Here is a 20,924-nt window from a genome sequence, read left to right as displayed (position 1 = left end):
CCGGAAAAAGAAGTGAGGGTGACGAGAATAAGATGGGTGGGAAGAAGAGGGATCAACGACCATTGTTGATTGAATAAAAACGCACGTGAAATGGAAACGAGGGTTACGAGGGTTTCAAGCTTTTGGCTGCCCGTTGGCGATCCGACAGTGAGGAACTGGGTGACGATGGGGGTGGGATGGACCGCATGGTGGGTTGGCGCAGGGATGGAATTCGGGTGGAAATCACATCCAGAGGGCCAGTCACGTGAGAGCTCATACCCGTTACATAAGCACCGGGGGCCATACAGGTCTGGGAGCAGGTATATAGGGAAATATATGGTATAAGAGGATGTCATACGACGAAATGTGTCGTCCTACACGCTAACCAGAATAAGTACACCGTATGCTGTGATCTGAATGTCCGCTCGATATCCCTGGGAGAAGCATTCTTCCGTTCCTCACTCCATCATCCCCTCTCGTGTACCAGCCTCCCTCCCACCCAGACTCGTTTGACATTCCTCTCGTCGCCATTCCACACCCATTTGGCAACTCGATCCTCCCAGGATTCCCAGCCAAAGATGTCCACCCCTGTGTCGACCCCTCCTCCACTAGCATCAACATCCCCCATCACGATCTCCTGGACGTCCCAGAGCATGCCCTCGTCGAAGCCACCCAGCCTCCCTTCCATCCCTACTACTTTGGCGCCACCCATTGTCGCCAACCACAGTCCTTCTGCAACGCTGAGGTTGTACTTGCTGTCACCACCATTCAAGAACCCAACGTGTCGGCTCACAATGCAAGCGTTCCGCACCGCATCAAGTATGCTGGGGCTATACCCGCCGCTGATATCTGTGCCCAAGCCCACTTCGATCCCTTGATCCAGCAACGCCCGCACCGGGCACAATCCACTCCCCAGTGCACTATTGCTCGCGGGACAGTGACTGACTTTGGTTTTCCTCTGCCTGACCAGTTGCATCTCTTCCTGGCTGAGGTGTACTGCGTGCGCCAGGATCGTTCGTGGTGTCAGCAAGCCATGATGGTCATAGACCCCTGCATAACTCGACTGGTCGGGAAACAACTCCTGGACCCATTTCACTTCGTTCAGGTTCTCTGAGATGTGCGTCTGCACTCTGAGATCTTCTTCCTTGGCTAATGTGCCTAGTTGGGATAGTGTTTCGGGCAGACAGCTGGGGGCAAACCTCGGAGTGATGATGTGAGCCACGAGCTCTCCTGAGGGGTCCAGGGATCTGCAATATTCGATGCTGGCTTTCGTGTTTGCTATCGTCTGCTCGGTGCTTTCGTCTCTGTAGTAGTCTGGACAGGCTTCGGGTCGATCCATGCATACTCGTCCAATAAACGCCCTTTGACCCTTCTTGAACGTAATGTCGGCAAGAAGATTCGTCGCCTCAACGTGAATAGTGGCATAGTATGACGCGGTTGTCGTCCCGAGAGAGAGAGTCTTGGAGACCACCCGGTTGTAGACAGCTTTGGCGCGAGCGAGAGGATCGGGTGGCTCAATGGAATCTTTGTACATGGGAGATTTGTCGGTGCCGAGCGACGATTCCAGTGGGAACGTGTATGTGGTCAACCAATCTAGGAGAGTCGACTTTCCGAATATGCCGATATTGGGATATTGCGAAGCGTGTATATGGGTATCTGTGTGTAGCGCCATGGTCAGCCTTGTTCCGCGAACAATTCTTCGCTCGTTGTGTTTGTCCCCACATAAGCACAGATGCTGGACCAGCAAAGGCGTCGTCCAAATCATGACCTACCAATAAAACCAGGAAAGAAGAATCCATCATCCCCAGCAGTGACCACGGGCGCCTCGACGCCGAACTTGCTAATCGCGTCGTTTGGCCCGTTCACAGTCCAATCCGCTTTTTCAATCACGCCTCTGCCGTCTTTCCTGTCCACCAGCACGGCGCCCGTGCGTATCAGCAGCTCATCAGGCTTCGGGGTGGAAATGAACCGGCCAAAATAAATGCGTTTCTGGATCATCTTTGCTGGTCTATTTGCGAGTTATCTAGTCCGGGACGAGAAAGAGTCTATTCTTCCAAGGAGCGTGGCGGCATCTAAATAGAGGAGAAAAAAAGATACAAACAGGAACGAAAACAAATCTCCCTGGTCCTCTTTCACCGTGGCATTGAGCGAGAGGCCTTATCAGGAATACGAAGAGACGAAGAAGCAAGCAAGAAAAAAGAGTGGCCACAAGTGGTTCAGAGAAGACGAAGGTGGGCAGCCAATCGGCGTCGTGTTGATGTCGCTCAGTGGCCGTCGGCGCATCCCGACATGTGCTACAATTGGCATGTGTAACCTGGCACCCTGGTCAGCCACCACGATATCATCCTATTACCGAGTCCATCTTCACGGATTGAGGATACGAAAAGACACAGAGGTCGAGTTCAACGATTGTATTAATAAGGGGGGTGCCTCTCCTTATATGAGTAACCACCACGGTCTTCGCTTTCACTCATCGTCGTCGCTATCCACAACGAACCCTCCCCGAACCATAGGCCGTCGTCTCGCTGTCGGTATTATATCTTCATCGTCATCACTCAATTCCACCTCCGCTTGGAATGTTTTGCTGCCGGGTTCGACAGCTGCGCGTGGCTGGTCAAGCTCGCGGAGCTTCATCTGTCCATCGCCTGCTTCAATATTCGCTTGTGCGCTTTGTGAGGACATTGGAGTATCGCCATCGTCCTCTTCCTCATCCTCGCTATCCCACACCCGCCGCTGCTGCGATGAGGCTGGCTCGGTGTGGTGGTCATCGGTGTCAGTCATAAGCAGATCGTCGTCACTCGCTCGCTCTTCCTCTGTCTGAGCAGCATGCTGCTTCTTGGCTCTCTTCGTTGCTTTCGGTTGCTGCTCACTGATACCTAGGCTGGTCTGGTTTTGAAGCTCATTGCGAATCTTTTCTGCATACTTCGTTCGCATCTGCTCCTCCCTCTCGAAGAAGAGCCGGTCCTTCTCTGCATCGGATTCATCATCACTGTCCCTGATGTAAGCTTCACTCTTGATTTTGCGTCGCCTGTCCAATGCAGCTGCTTTTCGTGCGGCTCTTCTTTGGGCCGCAAGATCCTCGTCAATGTCATCCTCTCCATCATCATCTTCGCCTCGCTTCCTTTTGCGCTTCGCCCGAAGTTCGGCAATGGCGTCCTTGGACTTCTTCTTGCGCGGATTGTCCGGAAACAGAAACTCCTCTTCACCTTCAGAGTCGTCAATGAATGCGTCGCGCGGCGCTTCGTCCCCATCATCTCGGTCTATCTTCTCTTTGTTCCTTGCACGACGGATCATATCTTCGGCTTCTTCATTCTCGTCCTCCCCTTGCCACGGCGTCTGTTCGTACTGTTCGATTGCCGCCTTGTGATCTGAAAGCTGTCCGGCCGATATTTGTCCGGGGATGATCCACGTCGCTCCGAGCACGTCTTCGTCTCCGAGCATTTCAAAGTTAACCAAACGCATCAGCAACTTAAGTCTTCCGTTCTTGAACATTGCCGTTTTGATGTCCTCTGAGGAAGCGTGCACAGTGATGTACGATGGTTTCCCGACATCAACGTTTTCCGGGGGTTCCTCTCCATCCCTTTGTGCGGCCTCGGTGATTCCCAGTCTCCGTGCTTCGGCTTCTGCTTCCCAAGCATGTCGTTCATCAAAAGCGCTTCCCAGTGTTGTCTTGACCCATCGCACAAGATCTGCCTTGCCATCTTTCAGCAGGACTGTGACGACAATCCCGATCTGTTCCTTGATATCTCTTCCGGGCGCTGGCCTGATTTCTAGTTCTGCAGGCGCACGAGTGGTTGCGATTGTCTGTTTCTCCTGACCGTATTCGAGATAGTACAGTGTCGAGTTGATTTTACTGAATAGCATTTCCACTATCAGCTCGGGTCGCTGATCGATCTTCTTGAACATCTTCTTGAACACTTGTCTGGCAAATTCCGACCATTCTCTGTACATTGCATGTCTCCTATCGAGGCAATCCGGTCCGTTGATCATCTTGTTGAAAAGGGCGATGATGTCGATACGATAAAGGAGGACAGCCAAGTCCTGCTTAAACGCGACTCGATAAAAGAATCGATGGGCACGTTTGAGTTGATCAACGCTGAGATCTCGGTATAAGGTTGTAAGAGAGACAAAGGTGTTGACAGAGTTTTGTGTAGAGAACTTTGCCGCGAATCGATTGAAATCGAACTTTCGTTCCTTGGAGACTTGAACCACGTCGGCGATATCTTCATTCTCGGACACCTCGTCATCTGCAGCAGGATCGTCACCCGGTTGAGCAAGTTTTCTCCTCTCTTCCTGACGCTTCTTCTTCGCCCTGCGACGAGACCGTATCTGCAGGTCGACGTTCTCCTTCGAATATCTCTCCAGCATGCGCAAAAAGACGTGCGAGAGCTCCGTGCAAGCGTCGAGATAGCCAAAGCCCTGATCCTTGTAGCCTTTCAGGATCTCCACGACCCGATCATGCGTCGTTTCCTCGTAAAAGATTCGGTTTTGGATGTTGTCCGCGATTTCTTGATCCTCTTCCAACGGGCTCTGTGTCATCTCTTGTACCGTAAGCAAAACCTGAGTGAAGCATCGCATGCAGGCATTCAAGTCCTGCCACTCTTTGTTGTCCAAGGACACTTGCATGAATCGATTTAGCATGATGAAAGTTTCTTGATTGAGAACCGCGGCAACAATCGAATAGCTCTCATCGGTAAAGTCATCTCGCACTTTGTCTGGCTTGACCTCCTTCTTCTGCGTCTCTCGTCGGATACGCTCGGCTTCGAGAAACCATGCCACTGCATAGAAAAACTGGCGATAATTGACATCGACCAGCCGTTCTGCCTCTCGCTCAATGGCTTTGCGCAGATGTGTAAAGAATGGATTAAATCCAGAATCGAGGAACTCTTCGACGAAGTTTCGTAGCTTCTCGGCCGCCGAGTCAGTGAGATGAGTAGTACGATCGAAATCGTGGATTGTGTGGTCGATATCTCTGCGTTTCTGTTGAGGCTTATTCCATTTCTTGGACTTGTCCATGTTCAACAGCGCCTGCTGATCGTTTCGGAGATTGTCCTGGCCCGAGACAGCCGACATCTTTTCTCCCTCCCGTTTCACCCATATCATGGTTCCGAAGCGTCCATGTCTGCTCCACTGATGCTTCTTCGCGTCTCGATTCTTGCTCTCCTCCACAGCGAGAGCGGCCCCCAGGTCCGTGATGCCCTGACTCTTCCTCTCTTGCTGTGTCATCCACAGTCTTCGCGGGTCAACACCTTTGATCAAGTTGAAGAGTATGTCCAACACAATAACATCCTGCAAGTTGAAATCATCTCCCATATTTGAGCAGATGGTCAGAAGCAGAGCAAAAACATCTTGGTCTCTGAACGCCTCTATGGTCGCCGATCGAGAGACTTCTGAATCCAAGCCCTGGCTAGGTAAATTGGGAATCTGCTGAATCACGGCGATGTTTCGAAAGAAGTAGAGCATAAGCTTGAGTATACCTTCGTCTCGGCTTGTTCTCTCGTCTCTGGCCACGGCTATCGAGGGTAAGCCAATGCGCACTACCTGCCGGAGGATATTGCTAGTGTCGCAGCCCAGGACGGCGGCCTTGTATACGACTTGTGCTTGCTGAATGTATGGCGTGTGTCGGTGATGGTTAACGGTCATTTCTCCTGTAGTCTCCAGTGGCCATGTTAACGGCACCAGTACTTCCAAGCATGCCAGCGCGACGCGAGCCTTCAGCTTGTTCTCCTTGCCGTCTTCGGGCCACGAGGCGAGAATGGGTATCAGGTCTCCCCCGACAAGCTTGGCTTCTGCTAGACATCTCGCGACATCGAGTCGGTTGTTCTTCTCGTCGTACAGCTTCAGCCACCGCTTGAGATCTCGAAGACAGGCAAGCGCGTCGTCACCGAGGACGTAGCGGCCATCGTCGTCTGTACTACTCCCACCAAGCTAGCGTACGTTAGCATATTCGGTGTTAACCAAGACGAAGAGACACATACTGCGTTAACGAGACTGTAGACATAGGCCCGAACTTCAGGATGAACGGTCTGGGCCTTGGTGAAAGGATTGCTGTCGTCAATATAGTCCATATCGTCTAGTCATTACCGTCATTGTCGAGAAATCAGGAAGTTGACGACAGCGAAGAGGCGTGTGTTGGAAAGACACGCGTACCCACGCGTGCACCGGACGCGTTAAAGGCATTCGGGCGGACCATGCAGCCCCCAGAGTGCACGTTTCGCCTCTTATCGGTGAGCCTCGGTTTTCGATAAGGGCGAGTGGGAACCTTGGCGGGCGCTTCAAGGAGAAATCCCGGCGTTTCTAGACCTTTTGAAGCACAAGCGGGCGCATTCGAGTCGAGAGATTCCTCAACTCGCATAGGTAGACTGCCAACAGCTTTTCCCAATGGCTTCGTTGTCGAGATTTTCCTCCCGACTGATGGCTCCTTCAAAGTCGCAAGTTGCCTCACAGAGGCTCGCCTCGCTCAACCGCCAGTTCTCTTCCACGCCCTCATTGGGCTTCGAAGTGAAGAAGCTTGGTGTTGTTGGTGCTGGTCAAATGGTATGCTTTTGTCATAGTTGAAATTGTGAAGTCCATGTCCAGCTTCTAACAACGAACAGGGTCTAGGAATTGCACTTGTCGCAGCTCAAAAAGCCCAAGTCCCAGTCACGCTTGTGGACACCTCCCAACAATCGCTCGACCGCGGCCTCGCATTCGCCGACAAGCTCCTCGCAAAGGATGTCTCGAAGCAGAAGATCACCGAAGAGATCGCAAAGGCTACAAGAGAGAGGTTAAGACCCACCACAAAGATGTCGGACCTGTCCGACGTGGACATGGTCATCGAAGCCGTCCCCGAGATCCCGTCGTTGAAGGAAAAAATCTTTGCTGAATTGGCCGAAATATGTCCCAAACATGCCATCCTGGCCACAAACACGTCGAGTATAAGCATCACCAGGATCGCGCGGGCGACCTCAAAGGACCCCACCGATACCTCTGCGTCGTCGCGGGTTGTGTCGACGCACTTCATGAACCCAGTGCCCGTCCAGAAGGGCGTGGAGATCATCTCCGGCCTGCAGACCTCTCCCGAGACGCTCGCGACGGCCGTCGCATTCTGCGAGAAGATGGGCAAAGTCTGCTCTGTCTCAGCCGATATCCCGGGGTTCCTCGCCAACCGGATCCTGATGCCCTACATCAACGAAGCGATCATCTGCTTGGAGACCGGGGTGGGCAAGAAGGAGGATATCGACAGTATCATGAAGAACGGGACCAATGTGCCAATGGGCCCGCTCACGCTGGCGGATTTCATCGGCCTGGACACTTGTCTGGCCATCATGGAGACGTTACATGCCGGTCTGGGCGATAGCAAATACAGGCCCAGCGTGCTGCTAAGGCAGTATGTGGATGCTGGCTGGCTGGGCAAGAAGAGCGGCAGGGGTTTCTACGAGTATAAGTGAGCCGGATCGCCACCAGGCCCGTTGGATATACAGCACTCAAGATGGCGGGTGCTTTGGCGGTATATTTCTGTATAGCAATGGGCCGTTCCCCCCTGCTACACGTGCGGATTACGTCGGAGGTATAAAGAAAAGCCCACTACGGTCAATGATCAATCAAAAATCAAATGTATTCATAATGAACCCAGACTGAATCTTGTCAGTCCTTTTTTTTGGTCCTTGTGGAGATCCTCTCGTTGCTTGTTTCCCCCCAATAGCCAGCCGAATGTTGAACCGTACCAGAACCAACAAACTCTAAAGAGACCAGTGTATCCCGAACCAAATCGTTTCCTCGATCATGTTCTAATCATCCACTCATACTTCTGAGAAACCTGGAAACCTGCACTTGGCCGAAACCGTTCGTTCTATGTAAACTTCCTCCTGGGGGCTTCCGTGGCCTCGTCGAGACTACCACTGCCCACCTTCTCCGCACCGGTCAAGCGGGCGTTGAACTCGTCTAGACGGTCCAGGGGCAGGTTGAGGAAGAGATGCTTGTTCTTCCAGCGCACCTCGCTGTCGATGAACTCCTGGACGGCGCGTCCGCCGGGCGGTGGGGGCGGCTCGGTGATTTTTGTGATGAGGTAGGCGGTGCTGGCTTCGGCGATGCCGTAGATGAGCACTCCCAGCAGGGGCACCTTGACCATGACGGCGAAGGCGGCGGAGAAGCCGAACAGCACGCCGCTGCGGTCGAGGAACCAGATCTTCTTCTGCTGCGGGGTGAAGCGGATGCGGTGGAAGTAGGGCTCCAGCAGGCGCGACATGAGGCTGCGGCTCGAGAAGTACGTCTGCAAAAAGTGCACCATGTAGTGCTTCGGGAGGATCAGGCCGGACGCGAAGACGATGCCCGCCGGCACGGGCCCGACGGCCTTGTTGAACGTGTAGAACGACGCCGCAGGCAGGACGAACCGGCCTACCCCGGGCAGGAACGTGAGGGCGTAGATGGCCAGCGAGATCGCGGCTCGTCGGCCGTACTTGGTAAAGAAGATGATGACTCCATCGACCGGGGACCGCCGTTCCTTCTTCTCCCGCTCGCCATGCGTCGAGTACATCTTGAGGGTTGGATAGTACATGCCCCGCAACGTGGCCGGGTCGTCGGACTTGTGCTTCTGCACGTACGTCGTGTCCACCCACTTCAGGGACTCCATGAACAGGTTGTCCAGCGTCGGGGTCACGGAGCCCATGATCATCATCAGACCAAAAGGGATCTGAAGCACCGACCGTGAGATGAAGTCCAGGCCCGAGATGACCTTGTCGTCCCAGGTCTCATGGTCGAGGTTGACGAATATGGACGTGATCCAGATCAAGATTTTGACGAGATAGATGGGAATGTTGAGGATGATGCGGATGGCGAGGCCTGCGCAGACGGCGATGGCGGCTTGTCGATAGTGTGCGGTGGTGAACAGCTCCGGGTTTTGGAGAGCTCGATGGGCGCCTACAAAGGTGAGTTGCGCGCCGCGGAGGATCGCATTGGGGTCAAAGTTGGACATGATGCAGACCTAGTTGAGCGAGAGTCCAGCCCAGAGGATCCGTCTCCGGGTAAATTAGAGTCTCAACGACACGACGAGGAGTGGGAACAAAAGAGTGCCCAGGTGGTGGTGGTGGCGGTGGTGGTGGTGATGGTGGTTGATGCTGGAAGAGTTTCGTCAGTGGCGCAGTTGTCGACGAGGCTGGGGCTTGGCACACAACCAAATGTGGATTTCCAGGCAAGGCTGCGTAAAAAAAGGAGGCTTTTGCCCGCCCCGGGGGGGGGGGGGGGGTTTCTCACTTGCTTCACCATCGTCTGTTCTATAGAAATGCATTTAATCAAAGTACTATCTCGTCAACCGAGATCTATGGGAGAAGAGTTCGACCCAGAGCCTCTCTATAGTCTAACAGTTGCAATTCTCCGCTTCTACCTCGCTCATTTCTCATCCTCTATTATAGAACATATTTGTGAGTTTGACTCCATCTCCACTGAAACGGTTGGATCCATCATCATTATCTACTAGTACTGATAATCGTTCTCATCTTCTTCTTCGTCGTCCTCCGTGTGCGTGGCGAATGTTGGATCCTCGACATGGCCGTATAACCCCTCGTCGTCGTCCTCTTCGTCTTCGGGATAGTGTTCTTCTTCTTCTTCCCCCCAATTCCCGTCTCCTTCGCCCATGGCTTGATGACTAGCACTAGTGTCGTGGTCGCCGTATGCTCCTGGGAAACGGCTGCCACCCGCGACGGGCTGTTGCGGGTGATTGGTAGCCATGGGCTGGCCCCCCTGGCTACCGGCGCTGTTGTTGGTGTAGCTGAACTGGCTCAAGGATGAATTCGACCGACTCGCAATAGATGGTGAAGAGTTGTTGCCGAGCCTACTCGAGGGCGCAAGCCCACGCGTTGAGCCCGTGGCGTCCTCTCCCGATTCCACGCTCGTGAAAGAAGATCCAGTTTGACGGCCAAAAGAGAAACTCGAAACCCCGGGACTCAGCGCCGACGTGTCCATGGTGGGGGCCATGGTAGGGTGGCTTCGAGTCGACTGTGGCGGGACTCGCGAGCTGTTAATGGAACCTGTCCTGGGGCGTTGAGATCTGGGCGTAGGAGGGATCCCTCGCAGCGAGCCTGAGGGGGTTGTTCCGACGGAATTAGGTGTGAGTGGGGGAACATTCTGCCCGCTGGCAATGGAGGATGTTGTGCTAGCCGAGCCTCTGGTTGAAGGGGGTATGGCACGCCCCGAGGATGACGGTGATGGTCCATGCGGGCTGGGCGAGGGCGGCGGTGGCTGAAGACCAGGAGGGTGTGCTGGAGCAGAAGCTCCCGCCTGCCAATTCGTCTGGGTTTGGAATCTGAGATTATCGGCTGGGGTACCGGTGGAGGGTTTTACGTTTGGGTGCAACTGGGGAGCCGACATATGGCTTGTAGAAGCTGGAGCGTAGGAACCCATGGTATCGAGTGACAGATTTATTGATTCTGGATGAAGTCGGCGCCCTTGCTTCACTAGATATCTCCGAGCGGTTGAATATTTGGTGGCAAGCTTGGATGGGGAGGCAATCGAGTCGGACCTTTAAGAAAGATATTTCGTATCCGTTTCTGCAATGCTTCATTAGTCTGGCCACACGCCGCAACGGGGGAGGTTCTATTATCAGTCACGTCCAGATCAAGAAAACACACCGAACGGCACAACGACGGTGAGACGGTGGTTTTTCCGCTGACGCCCCCAAAGCCCTGTCGGAACAAAGCACCTCATGTTGTACTGCACATTTGCGGGGGATGTGCAGAGTTTGATGTGGCTGGGGACTATATCGTGAATCCTGAGGTTCAACGCTGACGGCAAAGATGACCCTATCGCTCTCACTCCCACGTGGATGATGACATGGTACTTCCTTCAGGATGGCCTTTGTCCACATGAGTACGGTGAAGATAGGACCAAGTCTGGGCCTGATGGTCACGGTGCACTATTTCATTGGATTGGTTCTAGGCTTAGTAACCCCCCTCGATGGTTATACAAGGGGGCCTATGACTGAACGGTAAGCAGTTGATGCAATGGTCATACCGTATACAGGTCTATTAAAGGCCCACCCGAGCTACTTTCTTTAGTCTGCTTCCTTTGACCCGTTTTTGTCCAATACGAGGTATGTATGCAGCGGGTTGTGACGACAGTTCGAGCCCCGTCCGATTTTTCCAACCGAAGAAGTGGCCTTATTACCCTTTGACTTTGGTGTTGGACAGCCAGTCCCCGTTTGAGACGGAGGATAAAGGACTGACATGCCTACTCGGGAAGCCGCAGGGTTCTGGATTGGGGGCTCGGCTATCTGACAACCTTGGTGATCCTGCTCAGGAGTCAGGACATCTCACCTTTGTCAGCAATTTCGCTCAAAATAGCCCTATAGCCACATCTAGCAGCAGTATGCTCCAAGTCCGCCGATGCCACTGTACCTCAAATATGCGATGAGGTTTGGTCAAGAGTCATATACGGGTCGGATGAGAGGACATGTTGCCTCCTAATCTCCTGGCTCTTTCTTGCCTGGACATCGCCCAATCTGTCATTCAGCATATAGATCATCACAAGCGGTCTGAGATTAGAAAAAGAGAAGAATAGGCATGCCAATGCACCGCGATGATTCATCATCTGCTTCCTCAAAAGAATCGAGTTGTAGTTGTGGGCCCTGAGAGTGGTATCTACATACACATACTCCTATCCCACTATGCCATCACATCCTTTCTAAGGGGTCCGACCAATATACATTCTGCATTTTGTCAGGCATCTGACGCGCAATGACTCAACGACAACGAGTACACGACGCATTTACAGACAGATACCTACTACTTTATATGGTCGCATGAATCTCACATTCGCCGAAGTCGGAGCCTTGTTTCTCCGAGGCTCCGACTTCCCCCCTGCCAAGCATTCCAACTTTAAACTTTCCCTACTTCGCTGCTTCCCCATTCTTTCCTTCCTCATTCTTCATTCTCCGCACCGGGTTCGGCTGTATGTATTTGTCTACTCCTCACCTCACCCCGAGTTGTCCCCTATTGTATACCTAGGTATGGACGAGAGGTGGATGGGACTGGAGACGAGACATGGTTTTTTCTCGGCTAACGACAAAGTGGATTTTTGCGAGCTGTGTAACTTTTTTACTTTTTTTTCCTCCCAGTAATTCCCAGCTAAAGATACATAATCTATCTATCTATCTATCTATCTATTGCACCCCGTGCTATACGCTGTCACGGATTGTTTAGGGAAAAAGAAATAAGAGCTTCGATTTCACCTCGTGGGCCTAGACACCTTTCGTGACCAGAGGACAGAGTGAGACAGATCCATATTCGATCCATCATGGCGTCGCAATATCTTGGAAACATGTTCTCGCTGGAGGGGAAGACGGCCATCATGACGGGAGCAACAGGTATATAATAACACGCCCCCGCCTCCCTCCAGCTATAGCCAACCACGTCCTTTGTTCGTCGTGTTGCGACACACTCACTCACTCTCTCACAACGACCAGGTGGCCTGGGCTCGGCACAGGCAACCGCCCTGGCCCAAGCGGGCGTGTCGACCATCGTCTCGATCGAAGCGCCCAACGACCCGCAGTCGGCAGATCTGAAAGCCAAGGTCGAAGGCGTCGGCAAGAAACTGGTAGCTTTCCACTGCGACCTGCGCAACCCCAAGAGCCTGCGCGATTGCTACGCGTCGATATGGCAGGCCGGGATTGTGCCGGACATTCTGATCAACTGCGCGGGCGTGATGCGGCGGAATCTCTGCGAGAATGCGACCGACGACGAGATTGATTTGGTGAGTAGAAACCCGCGACTCTCCCAACAACAACAATAACACAGTTCGTGTTCCAAAAAGAAACCCAAAAAACTGACATCCTTCCTTTTTTCCTCTGTTGTGTGTAGCTGGTCGAAGTCAACATCAAATCCTATTACATCTCGATGCAAGAATTCGGGCGCAAGCTCTTCTCTCTCAACCGGCCAGGAAAAATCGTCAACATCGCCTCCGTCACCTCGTACCAAGCCGGCTTCAACACGAGCGTCTACTCGAGCACAAAGGGCGCCGTGCTGCAGATGACAAAGGCCTTTAGCAACGAGTGGGCCGGCAAGGGCATTCAGGTCAACTGCATCGCCCCGGGGTTCATGCGCACGTCCATGACGGCCCAGTACCAGGACGACCAGAAGATGGTCGACTACCTCATGACGCGGGTGCCGATGCAGAGATGGGGCGAGCCGCAGGATCTGGTCCCCGCCATGCTCTTCCTCGTCGCTCCGGGGAATACTTTCACCTCGGGGGCCTGTCTGATTGTGGACGGCGGATACTGCGGCAAGTAGTTCTTGGGAGGAGTGGTAACTGAGGCCGAATAGTGCTCGAGGGGGTTGATAGCATTGGGTGGTAGATGGGATTGTTGTAGCCGAATAGATAGATCGATTGTAATCCCGCCCACCCGCTTCCTGGCCATGCATCTTGAATCCAGTATTGTGCTCGTGTCATATGCTGAGGTCATTTGGTCAAATCGTAGCATTTTATCCAAACTCTGCAAAAAATGTACCAATATTTTCCCGCTCATCGTACACATCTCTGCGAAAATGGAGACATATCCAACCAGATGACAATCCCGAAGCAAAAAGTTGGCTACGCCAATTAAAACACCATACTAAAAACCCAGTTCCGATGACTTTGTACAGCGTTCCATGTTTCTCGTTAAATGCGATGCGATGTAGGTGGTGAGACATCTGCCACTGTTGTAACAGAACAGCGATTAGGTTCGTTTAGACTCGAAAGTCGAGATTCATAATACTCTCATACGGGCTTCAGAGTATCACACATCACATCACTTGCACCGGTAAGAGATGAGGTGTTCGGCCGTCGTCCGCGCCAGATCCCGCCAGATGCGAGCTCCATAGTCGGCCAAGAGCGAGGGCTCATTCCCCTTCGCCAACACGCGGACAGGACCACGCGATCCATCGACTCGTTTCGGTCGCACCCCCGGACTCCGGGAGGAGGCCTTGGGTCGCGTCCAACCTTCGGATTCCAGGCTCAAAAAGGCGTGCATGTCATTGCTCGTCCGGACCATATGGACGTTAGGGTCTGATTCATGGGGCTCTCCACACGGCACAGGGACGGGATATTTTGACGCTTGTGATATGTTTGAAGTTGGTGAAAAGGGACACAGGACTTGATCTCTCTTTGGAGATTGGCGATACTGGGAGAGATGTTCAAAACTCTCGGGCGTGGCTACCATTATCACGGCACCTGCATTGTCAGAGGTGGCTTGGTGTCTCGTCTGCTCAGTGATGTGGCACGCATCGAAGCTCGGAGAGCCGTCGCGATGGCCAGGAAGGACTTCCGAAGCACTGTCGCGACGCCAAACGCGGCAGCTGAATTTGTTGACGTTGGAATGCTGGCGAAGGATGCGCGCCGTGTCGTGGCGAAAATAAAGTCGCGGTTTCCATCCGCAGAGGAGTTGAAGGCGTCGGCACTGTTCACATCTAGGCCGTACCTCGTCGCATTTGACCTGAAAGGAGGATTGTATCAGTTGGGTTGAATGTGATGAGTGTCAAATCATGATCGGTTGGTATAGACAAGGGGAGGAGGATGGTGATTGTCACAGCATCATCCACCGTGACCCGCGTACCTTGCGGTCCCGACACGTTTGGCATCCTGTCCTCGTCCTGTTGTGCGGATGTGATGGAGAGTGTTTCCTCGAACAGGGCTCCTGCAGTGGTTCCTCCCGGAATGGCGACGGTCTGGTCCCAAGGCTCATCTTCCTGGATCGTGACGAAGGAGAAACAAGCGCTCAATGATCACGCCTGATTACCTTCCTCGTGAATGCGAGAACCGGTACTCGCAGGTTACCCGTGGAATGATAGTCCAAAGGAAAACTCTGGGAAGAGCAGAAGACGGTACATTCTTTGCTCTGTACTTGGCGATCGCAACTTGTCAAGGGGTAAGAATTCTGTCGAAGAAACAAAAACCTCATTCCTGAAGTTGGGAGGTCTCCTTACAAGTAAGCATGCAGGACCCTAACCCCCAAGTACTGGTCGTATGTACTTAGATCCCGAAAAGAGCAACTGGACATGCTGGGACCAAGACAATAAGCGCGAGTCCAGACCACGACTAGACCAACATGAATAATAAGATCATGAAGCTCACCATTCACAGTCTGTCTAGCGGTCAAAAGCGCGTTGCCGATCATTTCCTCAGAAGCAAAACACCCGGGCAGCTCGGACGTTGCACTGCCACCCTGCAGCGGAGATCATTTCCGATGCAGGGGGTTTTTGGTGCTGATCCCAGGCCTAAAGCATCCCGTCAAGCCATCTCGGTCGCTCGTGGTTTGCACAAACTCGGTTCAGTTGACAAGACGTGTTGTGAGATGGATTATCGCGATTATCCAGCGACTCGACGCAGTCTTGTTGAATGTGCCATCATCCCACCTACCTCTCAAAGTCCAAGACAGTCTAAAAGCGGGTAATTGTTGGGATCGTTTCGAAGAGCGAGTGTGTAAGAGTCCGACATATTATCCAGGAGAGAAGAGACTAGTGATCGATGGTTCGGGAAAGACAGATCTCGAGGAGGGTGTCAGGACTGCGACGAACATTAAAGGATCGGTCCGATGTCAGGCAGATTTGCTTTTCATGCAGTGCACAAACTCGGAAGAGCAAGCCTCATGCGTCTCTTGCAGCTCATGAACCTTGATGGAACTAGGATGAAAGATCGTGTCAAGCACACGAGCTGTTGGAAAGAATTCGTCGTTGAGGTTGCTGGTCGATGACCTGCCATCCAACTACAATCTTGAATATATTGAAAGGCCAAGAACGAGACGGGAAATCGACGAGCCGAGAAGCCTCAAGTCCTTGCTGGTAGCAACAAGTACCGAGTACCGCACCCAGGTGTACTGAGCACCTCATACCGCTTATCCAAACCAGTACCAAGAAAGAGGGAGTATCCCATACGTATCTCGTACAAATGACGAATCCGGATGTAGTATCCGAGAGGCCTCAAACAAGGAGAAGGCAGCGGTGGCATCAGTCTCCACCACTGCGCAGATCGACGCGCCTGGATACCAAACTCGGTAGGGATCTGCGTGGGAGAAAGTCACAGCCGAAGCCACGTCCTGGTCTGCCTTGTCGCTGGCGTAAAACTTTACTCACAATAAACAGTGTGACAGTTCAGCTTCTCTCAGAGGTAAAATATGCTTTTTGAGACTCGGATTTTTTTTTTTGAAAAGGAGTGTTTTGGCTCTTTTCGGTTCTGGTGGAAGTCAAACAACCTTACGAGGCAACAACCCCTCTTTGTTTTCCTTCGCTTGATGGAATGGTATGAGGAACTCTACAGAGAGAGAAAATTACCGGTTGCCCAGTGTAAGAGTGAAAGGTTGATTCAATTGAGAGGAGTCCGGATACGAGACGACACAAGAGGCGGGAAATACTCATGCTAATTGACACGTGATCACAGTCACGTGAGAGTTGTTGCCAAGGCGATGCATTGACCATAACGCTAGTCCTTTTGAGATCTTAGCGGCGATTACTCCAAGGTCTATTCAGACGAGCCCTACGAGGACCAGAAAAATCCCACATTAGACCGGATCACGGCCACTGACACTGACGCCCAGGACGAAGGGCGCAACCTCTAGTATCCTCTCTGGAATGATGATTCCTTGACGCATGAGATTCACCCTTTAGCCCTTGCCTTGGGGCCAACGAACGGCCTAATCTTCCTATATTGGCTTTTGGTATTCTGGTTATTTGGTCTTTTGCTAATATACATCTCTCGTGCGACTTTTCTTGTGACAGCTCAGCTTTCCTGAACGCTGCTGCTGCTGCTGTACTGTGGCATCGTGGTTCTGCAGTGCTCAACCTGCTCCAGGTCTGTGTCCGACTCCCTGTTTGTGTTACCAATTATCTCTTGACAGCTGCTTTCTTCTCCATCTGATGTGATCGAGGCTTTGCCGTTCACCTCATATTGTCCGGAATCGCGTTGTGGTAGTAGGACTGGCGACGCAGATGGCGAAAGTCCTCGTCATCCGTCACGGTGTACTCGGTGGCTACGCTGATCTGGCCCTTCCCCACGCCCATAGACAGCTCAGTCGACGACCTCGACCGGGTGAGATGGCGCTCGGACCCGTCGCCGTCGCCGTCGCAGTCGATTTCCTTGTTATGCTCCTGCTCGCCCTTCTTGTTCTTGTTCTTGTCGGCGCCACCGGCGCGGCTGTTCCACAGGGTCGCGAGCTGGTGCGCCTGTCCGCTACTGACCGCGCCTGCGCTACCCTGGGACTTTTTCGTGCCGTTTGAGGTGAGCTCGCCCTTGCGCCACACAGTCCAGAAGGCCTTGATTCCCGGCATGTTGGCGGCGAAGATGCCCACCTGGATCTCGACAGCCGAGATCAGGATCATCCGACCGAGAATGTACGTGAAGTCCGGGTTGGTGGCGAACTGGTTGACCACGATCAGCCGGAGGCCCGACACGACCACGACCAGTCCACCCATGGTGATGACAGAATACACAGCGAGTCGGCGGCGCCAGGTCATCTGAAGACCCCAGAAGACCGTAACGGGGAGGAAGAGGATGATGCAATCGAGGACGAGTTCCTGTCATTCCCAAACGTCTCGTTAGCCAAATTGAAGTTTTTCAAAGGGGCCAACCAAAAAAGGAACAGGAACAATCACGCAGACGACCTACCAAACTTCCCGGCACAAAGTACGTCACCTTTGGTGGCAGACATTTCGCATCGGGGAACAGCGTCGGATACCAAAATGCCTGCAAAGGGTGGCATTGCAGCGAGTATATCAGCCAAATGGCGATGGTGACGGCCGCGGTCAACCCGATAGTGCCATAGACCAGCATGCGAAACCGTCTTTCCTGGGCCAGCCGGAGGTAGAAGAGCAGGAAGCAGAATTTGATCCAGAAGTGCATCCAGATGTAGTATATTTCTTCGGCAAAGAGGACCTGCGGTGCGAGAGACTTTTGTTAGTGAATTTGTGGGTATGAGGAGAGAGAGAGAGAGAGTGTGTGTGTGTGTGTGTTTCCCAAACAAGGTACACAAACTCACCTTTAACAGTGTCGTCAGGTTTTCTGGATTATCTGCCAGCACGGCCTGCATGGTTCTGTTTTTGGGGAGGAAGTTCTTAGCAGATGAAGAAGCAGGACAAAGGGGGAACCGTTTGTGTGGTGATGTGCGTGGGTGAGTACATACTTTCCACCGCCGTGATTGAGAAACATGTACAAAACCACCTGTTGACCGGCGTTGAAGAACTATTTTGTTCGCTCGAGTGTCAGTACACTGGCCTTTCAAAGAAAATAGCTGAAGGAGTCTATCTTACCAGGCAAACCAACATTGCCCAATCATCCCAGCCCAGCTGTTTCAAGACGACGGCTCGGGTCCAGAGCCGCAGGAGAATGCTCCCTTCACCGATGGCGAAGAGAATGTTGATGACCACATGGCACGTCAACTGGAGGCTCTTTGGCTCAGCCATCTTTGGATACCCGAGAAAGAAAGGTGTCGAGCCTGAGTTCCTCCTGAGACTTCAAGTCATACACAAAGGCTTCTGCTTGTTGCGCAGCGAAGAGAAGAAAAAAAAGTGCCCTCTCCTGACCTGCAGATTCTGAAGTCGTTGGCCCAGCAAAACGAGAAAAGGTCGTCGATCTGGTGCATATATGCGAGGTTTGTTACTTGGTATGTATATATGTATGTGTTCGAGGTCAGAAAAGAGCCAACCATTGAACTAGGACTAGTACAGGCGCACAGGTTCTCGGCAAAGTGCCTGTGCCCGACTTGAACCTGACCTTGAACCTGGACAAGGTGACAAGGCTTTACGACTTCTTCCGTGGGCCACGGCTCACGCCCAAGAACCTCGAAAGGAATTGTCGAGCGTCGATCACACGCCCGGGGAGCCAGAGCCGTTGAGCTTGAGGGAACCGTTTAGGTAGTTCGCGTTACGAGTCACCTACTACATAGGGAGACATGGAACCCCCTTTGGCCCCCATGTCCCTGTCCCGTCCAAAGACAGGATATGGGTCGCTAGCCGAGGGGGTGGCAGGGGAAAAAACTTTTTCGTCCAAAAACGAGATTGAATCCTGGTTCAAATTGGGGTTGGGAAGCGTGAGCCACTCCCTGTTTGGGATTCGCAAAAGTCCAAAGAGATGGGCAGGGCGGCTGGAATGGGAGAGTACACCCATTCAGTACTCGGTACTCTAGTCAGAACACCAGTCATAGACAGTTCTATTTCGTTCTCATGCTCGGTGCCGTGGTAGAGCTCAAAAGGCGCTTCTGAGATGGAACCTCACTCATTCTCTCTACACTACTACATATTTCTGGGCTTTCCAGGGACATCAAGGAAGAACGGCATGGCGAGAGGGTAACGCCCAAGGGGACATGGAACCCTGCTGAGCATTCTTCGACTCTGATAAACTCAACAGCTACGAAATAGGTCTTGCACGCGACATCAACCTGCCAGCCACGAGACACTCCGAGTACGAGCACCTAGACGAGGTGAGACGAATTATTGAACAAAGGCATTCTCCGCGGACAGGGAACCCCCCGGCTTTGCTCAGGCGTTGGCTTTCTAGGTACGAGATCCATAGGTCCGAGTCTCGAAGCCCTAACCGATACCGTGGCGAAGGAACAAGCAGAGGATACCACGACTTCACGAGGACAAGATCTTCCCCAGACTTGACTGGATATGCTCAGTCGCCTGGACGATCAACAAAAGTCTGACGAGAAGGAATCCCTACTCGTGCCATCGAGAGGGGGGGGGGGGGGGATCTATAAAGACCACAAAGACAAAGCAGAGCGAGGGGGGTGTACCTGCCGAGATATTCAGGCCCCGATCCTGAAACACCGAAAAGGGATGCGTATAGACCAAGTCGTCGCTAGAAGGGATTGTGTTCTGGAAACAGAAGAGGGCGGACAGGCCGCTGTACTTGGTAGTTGGTGGTGTATGCACCTACCTGCCTGGGAGGGGGAGGTACTCCTGCGCCTGGTACCTATGGAGGGGACGTGGGTGGACTTGACATGTGCATCGGCGAGCTTTTGCATTGTCTGTTCGTAGGTAACGGGTACATGTTGTGGACTTGGGTCTAGAGGCTCCTCTCCTGGCATTTGCACCGAAAACAATATTCCTTGGTAGGGCGGCTTGACGGCGTCAAAAACCTAGAGGCGACCCGGGCCGCGGACCGGGCGGGCAAGGAGCCCACAATTGGCGCCATGCGACTAGGTATGATTACTTGCAACGGTCGGGGTTCTTGGTCGAATGTATTGGTTGCACAGGGATCGACGAGAGAGGATAGGTACATTGTAGGTCCCGGGGGAGAGTCCGAAGTGTACGAGTACGAGTCGTAGATGCTCCGTACCTACCGAGTACGTGAGTAGTAGGCATGTAGGTACATTGACCGTTAGTGATCGACAGGATCTCCTTGTATAGGTACCCATGCAGTGGTTTTCGGTTTTTATGGGGAGAGGACAGGAGGCAACGTCGAATCCTGGCTTCAGTGGTTGTTCCACAAGGCTCTAGGTGGTATCATATGGATTGATGACAAGGCGACGTGGAGATAGATGGGACCAACGGCGTCGCCGCTTCACCACCAGGTCGGAGTATTTATTCGGGAGCCCCTTTTTTCAACTCCATCGCCCGCTCTAAGCGATGACGCGACGCTGCAGTCAATGATCTGCATACTCCCAAGCGTTTTCCTTAGGTACGAGGATGGAGTAATTCCTGGACAATGGTGGAGCAATGAATTGACGAGATGAGACGAGACACTTGCCCGACCGACTCTAGTTAGTATCACATAACAATGATAATACCGGACACAAAACGAGGAGGGAAAAAAGACTATGGGTGGGCGGTTGGTGGACGGCCAGGACAATAGTTACCAAGTCCAAGTAGTAAAACGCTCTTGGGGACCGAGGGCGGCTTCAACATTGCCTGTAATACTATTAGGTACTGAAGAAATGGATGGATGGTAGGATTCACCGAGGACCACAGCTCCAGTAACAAAACCCCACTGATCGACAAAGGACG

At 52.8% G+C, this 20,924-nt stretch overlaps 8 protein-coding genes across 8 annotated transcripts; 2 read left to right on the top strand and 6 right to left on the bottom strand.

The window, feature by feature from the left end:
* Positions 1-445: 445 nt before the first annotated feature.
* On the bottom strand, positions 446-1,977 carry AYO20_11021 (hypothetical protein; the record flags this gene model as incomplete). Its single annotated transcript, XM_022649275.1, has 2 exons — positions 446-1,635; positions 1,752-1,977. 2 exons carry the CDS (start codon positions 1,975-1,977, stop codon positions 446-448), a joined length of 1,416 nt encoding a protein of 471 aa, XP_022494758.1.
* A 468-nt stretch (positions 1,978-2,445) lies between these two features.
* Positions 2,446-6,334, bottom strand: AYO20_11020 (hypothetical protein; the record flags this gene model as incomplete). Its single annotated transcript, XM_022649274.1, has 3 exons — positions 2,446-5,907; positions 5,958-6,052; positions 6,130-6,334. The coding sequence occupies 3 exons, from the start codon at positions 6,332-6,334 to the stop codon at positions 2,446-2,448; spliced, it is 3,762 nt and encodes a 1,253-aa protein (XP_022494757.1).
* A 26-nt stretch (positions 6,335-6,360) lies between these two features.
* AYO20_11019 (hypothetical protein) lies at positions 6,361-7,409 on the top strand (the record flags this gene model as incomplete). Its single annotated transcript, XM_022649273.1, has 2 exons — positions 6,361-6,516; positions 6,576-7,409. The coding sequence occupies 2 exons, from the start codon at positions 6,361-6,363 to the stop codon at positions 7,407-7,409; spliced, it is 990 nt and encodes a 329-aa protein (XP_022494756.1).
* Positions 7,410-7,810: 401 nt separating this feature from the next.
* On the bottom strand, positions 7,811-8,932 carry AYO20_11018 (hypothetical protein; the record flags this gene model as incomplete). The annotated part of the gene is made up of 1 exon (XM_022649272.1): positions 7,811-8,932. One exon carries the CDS (start codon positions 8,930-8,932, stop codon positions 7,811-7,813), a length of 1,122 nt encoding a protein of 373 aa, XP_022494755.1.
* Positions 8,933-9,429: 497 nt separating this feature from the next.
* AYO20_11017 (hypothetical protein) lies at positions 9,430-10,356 on the bottom strand (the record flags this gene model as incomplete). Its single annotated transcript, XM_022649271.1, has 1 exon — positions 9,430-10,356. The coding sequence occupies one exon, from the start codon at positions 10,354-10,356 to the stop codon at positions 9,430-9,432; it is 927 nt and encodes a 308-aa protein (XP_022494754.1).
* Positions 10,357-12,246: 1,890 nt separating this feature from the next.
* Positions 12,247-13,238, top strand: AYO20_11016 (hypothetical protein; the record flags this gene model as incomplete). Its single annotated transcript, XM_022649270.1, has 3 exons — positions 12,247-12,316; positions 12,416-12,702; positions 12,810-13,238. The coding sequence occupies 3 exons, from the start codon at positions 12,247-12,249 to the stop codon at positions 13,236-13,238; spliced, it is 786 nt and encodes a 261-aa protein (XP_022494753.1).
* Positions 13,239-13,738: 500 nt separating this feature from the next.
* AYO20_11015 (hypothetical protein) lies at positions 13,739-14,567 on the bottom strand (the record flags this gene model as incomplete). The annotated part of the gene is made up of 3 exons (XM_022649269.1): positions 13,739-14,110; positions 14,161-14,396; positions 14,543-14,567. The coding sequence occupies 3 exons, from the start codon at positions 14,565-14,567 to the stop codon at positions 13,739-13,741; spliced, it is 633 nt and encodes a 210-aa protein (XP_022494752.1).
* Positions 14,568-16,859: 2,292 nt separating this feature from the next.
* On the bottom strand, positions 16,860-18,380 carry AYO20_11014 (hypothetical protein; the record flags this gene model as incomplete). The annotated part of the gene is made up of 5 exons (XM_022649268.1): positions 16,860-17,495; positions 17,587-17,853; positions 17,957-18,011; positions 18,101-18,159; positions 18,228-18,380. The coding sequence occupies 5 exons, from the start codon at positions 18,378-18,380 to the stop codon at positions 16,860-16,862; spliced, it is 1,170 nt and encodes a 389-aa protein (XP_022494751.1).
* Positions 18,381-20,924: the final 2,544 nt, after the last annotated feature.

Source organism: Fonsecaea nubica, assembly GCF_001646965.1.
Source record: "Fonsecaea nubica strain CBS 269.64 chromosome Unknown Scaff130, whole genome shotgun sequence".
In the NCBI taxonomy this organism is placed as follows: Eukaryota; Fungi; Ascomycota; class Eurotiomycetes; order Chaetothyriales; family Herpotrichiellaceae; genus Fonsecaea; species Fonsecaea nubica.
Note: the sequence above shows the minus strand (reverse complement) of the source record. Positions and strands in the feature narration are given on the sequence as shown.